At 40.0% G+C, this 12500-nt stretch overlaps 2 protein-coding genes across 3 annotated transcripts in view; both read left to right on the top strand.

The window, feature by feature from the left end:
• The window catches only part of LOC138042017 (uncharacterized), a 39943-nt gene extending 31775 nt beyond the window's left edge, over positions 1-8168 (top strand). The window contains exons 7-9 of one of the 2 annotated variants that reach the window (XM_068887743.1): positions 2303-2346; positions 2929-3339; positions 5292-8168. In XM_068887743.1, the coding sequence (XP_068743844.1) occupies positions 2303-2346; positions 2929-3339; positions 5292-5627 (791 nt within the window). In that variant the 3' untranslated portion in view covers positions 5628-8168. The remainder of the gene's footprint in view (positions 1-2302; positions 2347-2928; positions 3340-5291) is intronic. The other variant, XM_068887744.1, reaches the window with a different exon arrangement.
• A 3016-nt stretch (positions 8169-11184) lies between these two features.
• Positions 11185-12500, top strand: part of LOC138039747 (uncharacterized) — a 20523-nt gene continuing 19207 nt past the window's right edge. The window contains exons 1-2 of the mRNA XM_068885597.1: positions 11185-11211; positions 11343-11413. Of these exons, the coding sequence (XP_068741698.1) occupies positions 11204-11211; positions 11343-11413 (79 nt within the window). The 5' untranslated portion in view covers positions 11185-11203. The remainder of the gene's footprint in view (positions 11212-11342; positions 11414-12500) is intronic.

The raw sequence follows: 12500 nt of genomic DNA, 5'->3' as shown, positions 1-12500 counted from the left end.
CGCTAAAGTTCACTCAGCTTTCCATCCTTCCCGAGGTCGGTAAAATGAGTACCAGCATGCACGGACTGCTTAGACTGGACTGCCTGTATATGCTTCCAGTCCGCTGGGGGTAAATTGATAATTGTAAAGCGCCTTTGAGACGTTAGTGATAAGGGCGCTATATAAATGCACCACTTTACTTTTTTTTTACTTTATCGTTTACATAGTAAAATACGTTTAACAATGCCATGTTTAAGTGGTTTTGAACTTTTATCTCGTTGGGTGCCCCTGTTTATTTCATTTTCAAGGCTATATCCTTGCACTTCGAGGAATATGACACTCGATTATTGCAAAGAAATTTCGTTCACAGCCGCTTGCAAGCAAGCTAACAATACATGTCAGTTGTATTTGTTCAGTTTGCAAATAAATGAAGTAACAACACTTTCTTTAAGTTTAGTGACAACTTATTGCTCCTAACAGATTGTTAACCTAGCTCAGTGTTCATCAAGTAAGACAATTGAATTGGATCTATATGCGACAAAAAGATGCTGATATCATCAGCGAATGATATTAGTTGTAATAAAGTAGATTAAATCATTTACGCACAACAGAAAAAACAGAGGCCCAAGGATAGAGCCCTGAGGTACTCCACAAGAGATTTTTGAGTGAGAAGAGAAATGACCCCGCATCAAATATTCTACGAATTAAAAACTATCAGAGAAATAACGTCTTATCCATTTCAGTGATATTCCGCGAATGACATAGTGCTTCAATTTATCAAATAAAATTTCATGATTAACTGTGAAAAAAAAGGCTTTGGAAAGGTCAAGAAAAACACCGTCCTACAGCTAATTCACCTCGATCTACAGAGAGGAAAGTTTATCGTAGAATGCGAGTAGAATCGTGCTAAATCCACATTGATTGTCTCAGAGAATACTAGAGAAGTAAATGGTTACAGAAGATTCTCCGTTAAAACAGAAACAGGGCGACAACTTAAGCAAACAAAGACGGATCATCAGCTTAAAAGGATAGCATTACACGAGCAATTTTCATTTGATCAGTTTCAATGCCTTGCGCAATTGGCAGTTTGATCAGATATGAGCCAGAGGTTCAGAGATGATATGAATGATTGCTTTAAAAGAGATACAGAGGATATTACATGGACGCGCGAGGATACGAATTTTATCTTCGAGTGCTGAAAGTATACTTTCAATTTGTAATTTCGCATGCGAATTATAAATTAACGCTGAAATTTCGCTCCAAAATTAACGAGTAATTTGTCACCCATGTTATTATTATATTATAGGATACACACTCGGGTGAAGAAAAGGTGGGCCCTAGGGACCCCCACGCCGCTAAGTCACCTCATTAATCTGCTGCGTTGCCAAGTTTGAACGTGGCCTTGATGGTGTATTGGCTTCGTATGCCCGACTAGTAATCAGAGAGACGTGGGTTCAGGCTAAGGGTAAAACCAATTTTTCGGATGAGTGTGTCGCGCACCGCGCACCGGTGGTTCAGTTGGTTGAGCACCGGGCTGTCACGCGGGAGGTCGTGAGTTCAACTCCGGCCGGACCAACACTTAGGGTCTTTAAATAACTGAGGAGAAAGTGCTGCCTTTGTAATTAGATCTGCAAATGGTTAGACTCTCTAGTCTTCTCGGATAAGGACGATAAGCTGGAGGTCCCGTCTCACAACCCTTCAATGTTCATAATCCTGTGGGACGTTAAAGAACCCGCACACTTGTCGCAAAGAGTAGGGCATGTAGTTCCCGGTGTTGTGGTCTGTCTTCTGTGGTATATCATGGTTGGGAGGGTAAAAAGGGCGCACTTAATTTGGAGCCTCGCTCTGTTGTGCGACCCCCACCACAGTTGTGGTGAAAGTGGATAAATAAAGGTTAAAAATGCACTGTGTGTGCCTTTCTTCTCTCTTCAGTTACGCCTTTCATTGCCTCAAAATCTCTAACTTTCATTAAAGTTATGAGACTTTGGAGAAACCGGCACCTGGTTACAAACCAACCCAAACGGGCCTATTAACCAACATGAACTGAGAGATCTTTGTTTTCATCACATTAATTATGAGTACTCTATTTTATTCTTGTATTTTATAATATTTCCAATGTGACAGTGTTATATCTTGAGTTTTTATTGAATTTTTAGGGGACACTGGGTTCTCAGTTTCCTTACTGTCATGTGCTACCCTCTCAAAATAAAGTCCATTGATTGATTGATTGATTGATTGATTCATCTTGAAGCTTTTATTAAATAAATTTTAAGTTGTCTCACTAAGTGATAGAAGTTAACTTTCTCTTTTGGCTTCTGTTTAGATACAGCTTTGAAGACGACTAGGAAGAAATGTGACATACCCCTTGTAAGTGGCATGGAAGCTCGACTCTCAATGTATAGCCCCGTCTTGTTGCATGTTTGCACGAATAGCAATTGAGGCAGATTCCACGGTCCAGTGATACTGTAAACTGGCTTGCAAATATATTTGGTGATAGTTCATGTAATAGATTGGAATACGATAATTTTAGTTTTCTCCAGCGAGTAAACTTCTGCTGTTATTATCACTGATTGAAAAGAGAAGTGGAGAGAGTGGAGAAAATGCAACATTTTGTGCTTGTATGAGTTGTCAAAACAGGATCTTCGTGTAGTCCTACCCAGGTTAAATATATATATTGTCCATTCCATAAAGAAAATTCATTGTGTTATTTTATCCCAGTAAGTGGGCTTTAATGTTCATACACCAGCAAATTTTCAATCTTGGTTAGCGAAACCACGATCTCGCCAACCCAACCAGGCCAGCCCACCCTGTCATAGCACTCAGCAAAATTAGTAGTATGGCGAGGTCTCAGTAAACGGACGATCCTGTTGAACTTGGCTCATGTGAAAAGAGCCTGTGTTGCAACCAGCAACCAGTTTGTGTGACACTGACCTTTTACTGACTTTCCAGGTTGATATAGTACGAGGCCCCACCTACCCGGATGAGCCTGCATATCGTAAGCACTACAATACCATTGGAGAATTCTATGAATACATCTTACACGCATTTTCCAACCTGACGCAAAATGGCACCAACCAAACAATATTTTCAGGCAACGAATCCAGGCAACTCTTTTTCAATTTTTCGTTTGGTCGATATGGAAAACTGATCAAAGTTACCGATTTTAAGAGTGCAAAGGAGGCCATCCAGGAGATCATCAGAGAAGGAGAAGGAAGTTCACCCTGCAATCCCTTGGACTGGTCGAACAAAACTGGCGATCTTTCACATTACTTCTTGTTCAAATCCATTGTGGAAAAACATAAAGTCAATGTTCACATAGCAGACGGCGGAGGTGGAAATGACACAAAACCGCCTTCAAAGGTTATTGCATACGTGATTCAATTGCTACCACTGCCACCCCGAAGGGTTCTTTCCCTCCAAGGAGATTTGTACTTCATACTTTTTTTTCCCCCTATCCGCAGGCGGCCTAAGAAGAGACCGAGTGTAGGGGGACATTAAATTACAATTCACATGTCGATCTCTCTTTGGCCTTCACCGTTTTCTAACACAGTTCATATTTAGAACTCCTTGACCACGAAGTTTATTTTCACCGAAGCCCAATTAAGCCGTAAGGTCCGTTTAAACGACTTAATCGCTAATGGAAGCAAAAATGTTCATTCCACGTTCTGAGGACATGATGCACAGAAAATCTAATTTAAATGTACAAGTTTAGATCGATTTGGGTCGAAATATTTCAGCTGAATTGCTGCCTTTACCGGTCTGTTCGATTATGAGTGGTTCCACAGGACTAAGCTATGTAATAACTCGCGGAGAGCGGTGCCTCAAATAGGGAACTACGTCATAGATCTTTAGAAGTGAACCGTATACGAATATGCGCAGCATCAGGTCACTCTATCACACCTAATATATAGTCGTCATACTAACGGATGACAACACTATCAAAAGGAAGGTTAAGGAGGCTATAAAGAATTAGATCAGACGCCAGGAGCCATTAGACACCCATCTCTCAACAGTGACGAGGGAGATCTATGACGCGGTACTCTATTTGAGGGACGGCTCGCCGTGAGTGGCTACATACCTTATAATTAGGGCCTGTTTACATGTAGACAGGTTCACCCTCCTAAGGAGGGTCACCTACCAGAAGGGTCAAAACAAGTCCTGTTTTACATGCAAACTCGACAAGCAAGGGTCACCCCGGGGGTAGGGCTAGCGTCATGCCGCTATTGTGCCTTTGTTCACGGTGGTGCGATAGTCCTGTCGGACTCTTTTTATGTTTTCTTTGATTATTTGAAACCCGCTTCGTATCTTTGCTTCTTGGGCTTCTAATTCTTTTCAGTGTTCTTCGTACTCGCTGGCATCCATGTCTTTTAAGTCTTTGCCGAGTTCCGAGACACTTTCTGGGCCAAAATCTTCAGGATAGTTAATGGACATGCAGCCCCTTCCTTCTGTTGCTTTCTAGGTCGGCTTCAAGATCGGTTGCGTTGTAGTCGCACTGTGTTTTGAATTCTTTCACGCACTTTAAAAGCACCTCAGGATGTTTTTGGCGCTACTGGATCGATGACTGTTGTTGTTTGGGCGCCGGCTCGTCGAAGGCGTCGAAGAAATCGGAGGCGCTCTTCTACATTAATCTCATCACTTGGAGTCTCATTTGCGATAGCTTCTGCTTGATATCTTAATTCGGAGATATACGTACGAGACGCCATTCTTTTTTTTGTGATCGAAAATTTGGCGTTTCAAATACGTCATTTGACGTATTTTGATGCAATATTCGAGATAGCCCTTCCCCTAGGGTCACCCTACCTTGAGCGTTTACATGGCTTAAGTAAACAAAAAGCTGGCCCTCCTAAGAGGGTCACCCTACCTTAGTTGAGAGGGTAGCCCCAAGCTTAGGGTGACCCTTCCTGTCATACAGGGATGACCCTCCTGGAAGGGTGACCCAATCTCCATGTAAACAGGCCCTGTGTAAACACTCATATTCGAACAAACGGATTCAGCGGATTATTTCGATTCAACTCTATATAAATCTGTACGTTCTAGTTATATTTTTCCTACAGTAATCGTTAATGTTACTAGGGAAATATAAGTAACAAAATGACCACGCAGGAAAATTAAGCAATCAATCAAACCCTCATTTAATTACATCTCAGTACTGAAGATTGAAGTAATTTGAATAATCACGTATCGGTGAAAATTTGAGTCCAATTGTAATCTTTGTGTAATTTTGTTTAAAATTCCAGATTTTACAAAGAATGCCTCTTCTCGTGAGCTCTTTTACAACACAGTAACGCTTTTTTTTTTCATTTGTCCTCCAGACATCATGTCAAGGTGATTATCATTTCAATGGATCAAAGATATTTTTCGACCCTGCTGGAGTTTGGCCCATGGTCAACAACCCGCGTTATATAAAGTACACACCAGGATCCCGACCAGATGTTTTGAACAAAGAGTTTAACCGAATATACACCAACCTCCTCAGATCTCTTGAAGTTGTCTTCAATGGACATCCTGAAAAATTCGTCGATGCGTTAGGATTAATGATGACAGTAGACAGATATCTAAAAAGACTTGTGCAAACTCCGCTGGAAGAACAAGGGGATCCGACTGTGGGTCCGAACGCTGGACCAACCTTCGAATTTATGCCTGATTAGTGAGACATCACTCCATATTTGTAACTAAGTGAAGTACGATCGTCAGGGTTTTAGGCTTCTACAGATTGTGCCATGAAAATGCTGAAACTGTGCTATAAAAATACCCAAACCCAAAAATTGCACGAAAATTGCACAAAAGGAAGAGCACAAAGCAAGACAAAAACTATTTTGCCTCTGTGATCAAAAAATCACTTGCTTTTTTTTTTTTTAGATTTTGACGTGTGTTTGGGTAACATCTGACTGGCAAGATTTTAAGCTTTGACTTTTATCCAAAGGCCGCGTTTTGGATTCCACAGTCCGCCATTACTCACGTTCAAAACTGACCGATTGCACCTCAGAGGATTGGATCCAGGAAAAAGTGACGTCAAAGGCTCACTAGCTTAAACTTTTCAGGGTGTGAATGCAGCTTATTATAAGTCTAAAAGCTCAAAACTCCAGTGCTGCATATTAATTTTGCGGCGTACACACGCATTGCATTCTTAAACTAGTGAGCCTTTGACGTCATTTTACCCTCGATCCACTGCAGCTCTCTCAAATGGCGGACCATTAAATAGGAAAATTCCAGTTAAAATAAACAGTTTTTTTTTAATCAAGGCTTAAAACTTTGGTCGCTTCGTGTTTAATTAACATAGTTTTGAAATCCAAAGAAAAATAAAAATTGATTTTTTTGGTTACAATGGCACTTTAAACACTCTCTACTCTCTAGCAAAATTTAAATCATGGTATAACAGTTGTTTCTGCCACCTCATTGATTTGAATGAATTCTCGGTTGTGACACATCACCTCAATTATTTGACAATTAACATGCACAATCTTTAGAAACCTATCTGGGTGAGTGCAATCATGAGGATGACGTACTGTTTAAAAATGACACTACGGACTGATGTTTCGACAACCTGAGCGGAACACCAGGCAATAGGGACTTTAAGATCTGCGACGGCGCGATCAACGAAAACGTGACTTCAAAATATAGTCCATCTCGCTCACGTTTTACAATGTGGGCGAAGTATCCTAAAATGAAATTTTTTTTACGAGCGGTTTTACAATAAAACTATACAATGAAAGGTTTGTGTTTGTACGCTCAACCTCGAACTTTGTGATTTCACGTCGTTGTTGTGCAGTGTACAGCAAACATATGTGCTAAAATGCGTGACAGCACGTGCAATACGAATATGTTTCCCCTTTTAACCAATGATATTCTTGTTTGTGGCGTCCTTGTTGAAGACTGCGTCGTAGATTATAAAGTCCCTAATGTCATCTTAATCTCAGGACGATCGTACTTCACTTAATTATATCTGCCTCCACCGGTTTAAACCATTCACCACTCGAGAAGCGTTTTTACTTAATAGCATAATAACATGAATGTCTTAATTTTAAGTATTATCAAGAGAGTATGAAGGTAAGAGAGGTAATCCCTCATATTGGCCCTATTCCCATCGTAATCCCTTATAAATTATTTTTAGATCTCCTGCGAGATCCGGTAACCCCACGAGGGTTAACTGATAGCCAATCATATGTCCCCATTTTTACCAATGATGACAGCTGAGCGAATTTCCACGCAATGATTCGCGTCGTTCGCGAAAATGGGGACATATGATTGGCTATCAGTTAACCCTCGTGGGAATACCGGATCTCGAAGGAGATCTAAAAATAACTTAAGAGGGATTACGTTGCGAATAGGGCAAATCTGAGAGATTACCTCTCTTACCTTCATACTCTCTTGGTATTATGCTGTGCAGGGGTGCATTAGCAGGAGCGTACTATTCTCATGCTAGGTCTATGTCGCGGCATTTTAAAAAATCAAGCTATTTTTAGATGAGTTCTTAGAATAAGATTCAGTTTGCAAGAGTGACCCCTTCAGTCCTAAATTGAAAATTTGTTACGTAAGGGTATATATCGGTCATAGTCTTCTTGTCATAACCATCTTGCTTGTGCCTCAGTGTGAATAAGGTTTTGATGTTAGGCCACATTCAACTCAACATTTCTACCTTATAGAAATGAAATAATGAACGTTGTAGCTGAAATCTTTTGGGTTATCGTCGAAACGATTGTATCTAAAGTCTATCGTGTGTGGCTCGAAAAAAGAAACAGATTAGCAAACTTCGAGTAGGGGTGACGTTACAACCAGATAATCTGTCTGGCGGCACTTCTTCAAAACCAACTTTCTTTCAAAGCGGAGAAAACAGTCGAAACTACTTGGAGATGAATAAATTCGAAGCTTTATATATCCAGAACCAACAACAAGAGGGCACAGTTACGAAATAGAGGATATTACAAAGTCGTGCGGAGATACGAAATTTCTCTTCGAGTGTTGACAAATAATTCACTAGTGAGCGCAGAATTCCACTTTTATAGTCCTAACGTAGAACAATGGCGCTATTTTTATGTAACCATAGCAACGATGATCTTTTTACCTGTCAAGGTAACATAATATTTTCAAGTGTGAAGATATCATCTTTTCACACGTAAGCTCAGCTGGTATTTCATTGGTGTTATCATGTTTGTCTTGTGTTTCTATAATAAAACAAGATTTGACATGGACGTATTTCTAGAGATTTATCGATGAGTGAGGCTAGAGACTACAGCTGACTGAAATTCCCTCCCCCTGAGCTCGACAGACTCGACAGTCCTCTATGCAAATTTTACAAAACAGCAAAGAAAAAAAGACAAAACTAAATACGAACCTGATACAACTTTTGCATTCTCGCGCAGTGTCCAACGATACCTAAGTATAAAAGAAAACAACGCAAGGCTAGGATAAACATCCTTAAAGACGAGATATTTAAAGTCTTAAGACAAGTTCTAAAGTCCAAGCACCGAGGACTCAGGAAAAAGGGAAAAGGCAACAGAAGCTCTGTCAAACGAATATTTTGAGCTCGTCTTTAATGAAAACCAGTTTGGCATTCTTTCATTCATTCATAAAATCTTACCTACATCTAAAAATGGTGGCGTAGTTGAACCATGCGCTAAAATTAGATTTTATAAAATTATCATTGGAAGAGGCCCATGGATGGGGGATCCGCTCTCTTACCTCATCTTCGTTTGTGACATCATACTGTTCTCTGGCAAGTCGTAATCGCAATTCAAGTCCGCTGGGGTAAGGGAGTACGAGACCCCACTCTTATCATCAAAGACGTCTAGAAGCAAGTGCTGTGGAGATGTGCTCTCTCCGTTTCCTGAATACTTGACGTTATTTCATCCGACGTTATTTCATCCGCTATCTTTATCTCTTTTTCGAGGTCCTTTAGGTCACACCCCTGTTGGATTTGCTGGCCTAAACCAGCAAGTAGCCCACGCTATTAGTTAAAAACGCGATCGATAATTTCCAAACGATTCCATGTTACAAAGCATTTCATCCTACAGCATCTCCTTCGAGAATCGCTTTCGCTTCATTTATGTTTTGACTTACGACTGCACGATGCCCTTTTATTTTCCCCTTCACACGCTCCAGCAGACTCACAAAAGGAAAAAAAACATCTGCCCCACATTTGGGCGTCATGTTTTGACGAACAACATAGTTTCATTTGAGTAATACATGCCACGTGAAATTCCACGCGCTGACTTGCGTGTATACTCGCAAATAAGTTCTGAAGACGATTTCTGGTCTAATACACTACAAGTGTCATTTGAAATGTATCTATTCTGTTAGCTATCGCCCTACATGAATTTTACAGGAGTCGCCCACTGAGAGACATATCAGAACCCTCGCAAAGTGAGGGGCTGAGGAAGGGGGTGGGGGGGGGGGGGGGGTTAGTTACGTGCATTTCTGTGCATGTAGTCAACTTGAAGTCAATTCTATAATTGATGTTTAAACTGCTAATTAGTCCTTGCTAGTAAAACGAGCCTCAGTAGCCTTTATCACTAGCACTTAATGTGCCTGAATATGTTATGCTATGCTAATGCTTGCGTCATTAGTGAGGACAAGTCCACATAAAGCACGAGGCGTTTGCGCATGTCGCTTGTGTGGTGTTATTTCAATAAGCCACGAACACGTTTTTTTAGGTTGACTTCCTGATTACAACGTGGTGGGAACGAATTCCCTACTCGAGGGTCTCTACGGCTAACAAAAACTAAAATTTGATTTGATTTGTGTTAATTTGTTGATTTTAGTTTACAGGGTCCCGAATTAGCGCTCCAGAGCCAGAAGATTAGACACTTAAATAAAGTTCCTTTCCTTTCCTTTTGAACAGCATCCTATCCTCAATTTCATTGCCGAAAGAGATCAAACTTGATGCATGTGAGTGTTTCATGAAAAGAACATTGAAGAGGTCAGTTTACTAATGACGTTTTACGAATAACTTTCTTAGATTTCAGTCAATTGTCCCACGCGCAGGATTCGAAGCAGCTAATATGTGCCCAAACCGAACATGCTGTAGGCAATTTATTGTACAGTGTTAAACGATAAAAATTGTAGCTAAGATTATTTAAACAAATTGATTTGGCCAACTGTGATTTTGCGGTACTTTAATGTTAAGTTCTTTTGAGTGGGTTAGTGTTTTCATGCTAAATTAAGGGATATTGAAAAAGGTTATTGGTTTCACTCTTCCAGGCTGTTCCCCAGCAACGGTGTGTTAATTGATCTCTATTTGCTCTTTGGTAGTTACGATAAAAATGCATCTTCTCCTAATGTCATAAATTTAGTTTGGGACAGGTGTTCGTGAAAGGTGTTTGGTACGTCATGCCAACTAAGTTTTTCATTAAGAATTTTTTAATTGGTTTTTGATACGACTAACAGCTATTTCTGTGTTTCATCCACAGCCTCGGACAATATCATTGAAACGCGTTGCAATACCTTGCCCTTCCCACAATGTTGTTTTGCGAAATGCCTTCCTGGCAGAAACTCGCGTGCAAACAACATTGTTAGGGGAGAATTTAAGCTAAGGAATTTTGTCACAGACTGTAGTTGTGTTTTATCCAAGTAATTTCTTTTTCTATATTTCCTGGAAACAACTTATTTTCCTATCTCCTCTTGACTTTTTTGCTTTTTCTTGCGGTTCCAGGTCAGATTCCTGACAGAAAAGCGGTCCTCTTTTATGCACAATGAAACAAAAGACTTTTACACAGGATTACTTTAGTTTTTTCTTGACACTGAATAATTATTACCAGTCGGAACTTTACAGCTGCAATGGAACAAGTTTTTAATCACTTTGTTGCCACCAGTCCGCGTAATTTATGCATTGGGCTGTGCTTTAATCTCACTTCCTTCTCAATCTTTCGTTCATTGGTTATGTCAAAGTCTTCATGCACTGTTTTTCTAGTTAATTTTAGTGTAAATGTAACCTTTAAACATTGCAACATATTCCGTATTATTTTTATAATTCTTCTTTTGTGACATACCAGTCCAACTCAAAAGAAACGTTTATAAAAGTGACCATTTTCTGTATGGGCGCTGGCTCGAACAAAGACATGTAAATAATAACGGGTACGCAGGTGCATTTTGCTTGGCGGGTGACATTTGACACATGATTGACAAATTATTGACAGCCCAGCCTTAAAAGATATCAAAAGAGCTGTATACTTTTAAAAAGGCAGAGTAATTTGAACGAGACCCGTAAGGTTTGACCCGAGTACAGCAAATGAAAAAGTGAGGAAACCAACAAGATTGTTCAGGAGTCTTCCCCAAAGACTTCCTTCCTGAACAACCGGCCGCATGGTCGGCTTTCGTAAAAACGACCTTTAAAAAAATAACTACACGTTCTCATGCATGTTTGTCAGGATGTTGTGGCTCCTTGTGTTCTTCGAAGTTTTTCTACTCTGTTTTGGTGAAGAACGCGTACTTCAAGATGGTAAGTTTTATGATCAGGAAATCAAACGAGGTAAACGTAGAAAAAAACGAGTGTAATGCCCTCACGGTAACTTACCGAGGTAAAACCATATCAAAAGAAAAACTACGGTGCAATTGGTCGATAAAGCTTAAGCCGGGTCAATTCAACAAGAATGTGAAAAAGTTACAGGACATTGATATTCCCGCGTTCAACGTGAAAATCAGTCTATGCTTACAATACATAGCTGACTTTTTCATGCTACATGACAACATATACGACCTAAGGAATTCAGGTTTAAGTGTCCCATGTTTTAAGACGGTGGCAAATGGAAAACGATCCATCAAGCACTGGGGCACACAAATATGGGCCAAAATAGTTCAGACCGTATCCGCAGATCATCGACCTTAAGAACTGTCAAGAAAAATTATTAGGACTAAAAACCTAATCCAGTCTCACTGTGGACCAGGCTCCAGTTGTTCAAACGATGGATATTGCTATCCAGTGAATAAGTCGTAGCGAAACCATTTGCGCTATCCAATGCCGAGAAAGTGATTTATCCGGTGGATAGTGTCTTATCCACCTTCTGAATAACTGGGGCACTCACTTTTTCATTGCAATTTTTAAATAGATTATTCTGAACTTTGATTAATATCGAATATCTTTGAAAGTGAAAATGCTAAATCATATTCATTCATATTTTTATGGCTAATGGTGAAACAGGAAGAAAGCGATAGCGCCTTGTTTTTTGCTCGAGTCAATAATACAGGATTATTGTTGCAAACTTCACTAAGGGCGCTTGTCTTGCTTTCCCAAAACCCATTGCGAAAGTCATCCTCGCTTGAAAACAAATGTCATTGAAAATCGTCTAAACCCGTCGTTTATCGTCTAAACTTGAGTCGTTTAGTAACATAAACGTCACAAACTTATTGCTTAAATAGCTACTTTACGGTGTCAAATCAGCTAGCTTACTTACCACAAAACAAGAGAGAAAATGGTAAACTATGGTTGCTTGAGTTTAATACACTGATAGGATTCGGGGTTAAGCACCTTTATATGCTCTAGATTTGGAAATCTCACGGGCAAAAAACGAGTATATTTTAATATACTC

This window comes from Montipora capricornis, chromosome 3, assembly GCF_036669925.1.
Source record: "Montipora capricornis isolate CH-2021 chromosome 3, ASM3666992v2, whole genome shotgun sequence".
NCBI classification, from domain to species: domain Eukaryota; kingdom Metazoa; phylum Cnidaria; class Anthozoa; order Scleractinia; family Acroporidae; genus Montipora; species Montipora capricornis.
Note: the sequence above shows the minus strand (reverse complement) of the source record. Positions and strands in the feature narration are given on the sequence as shown.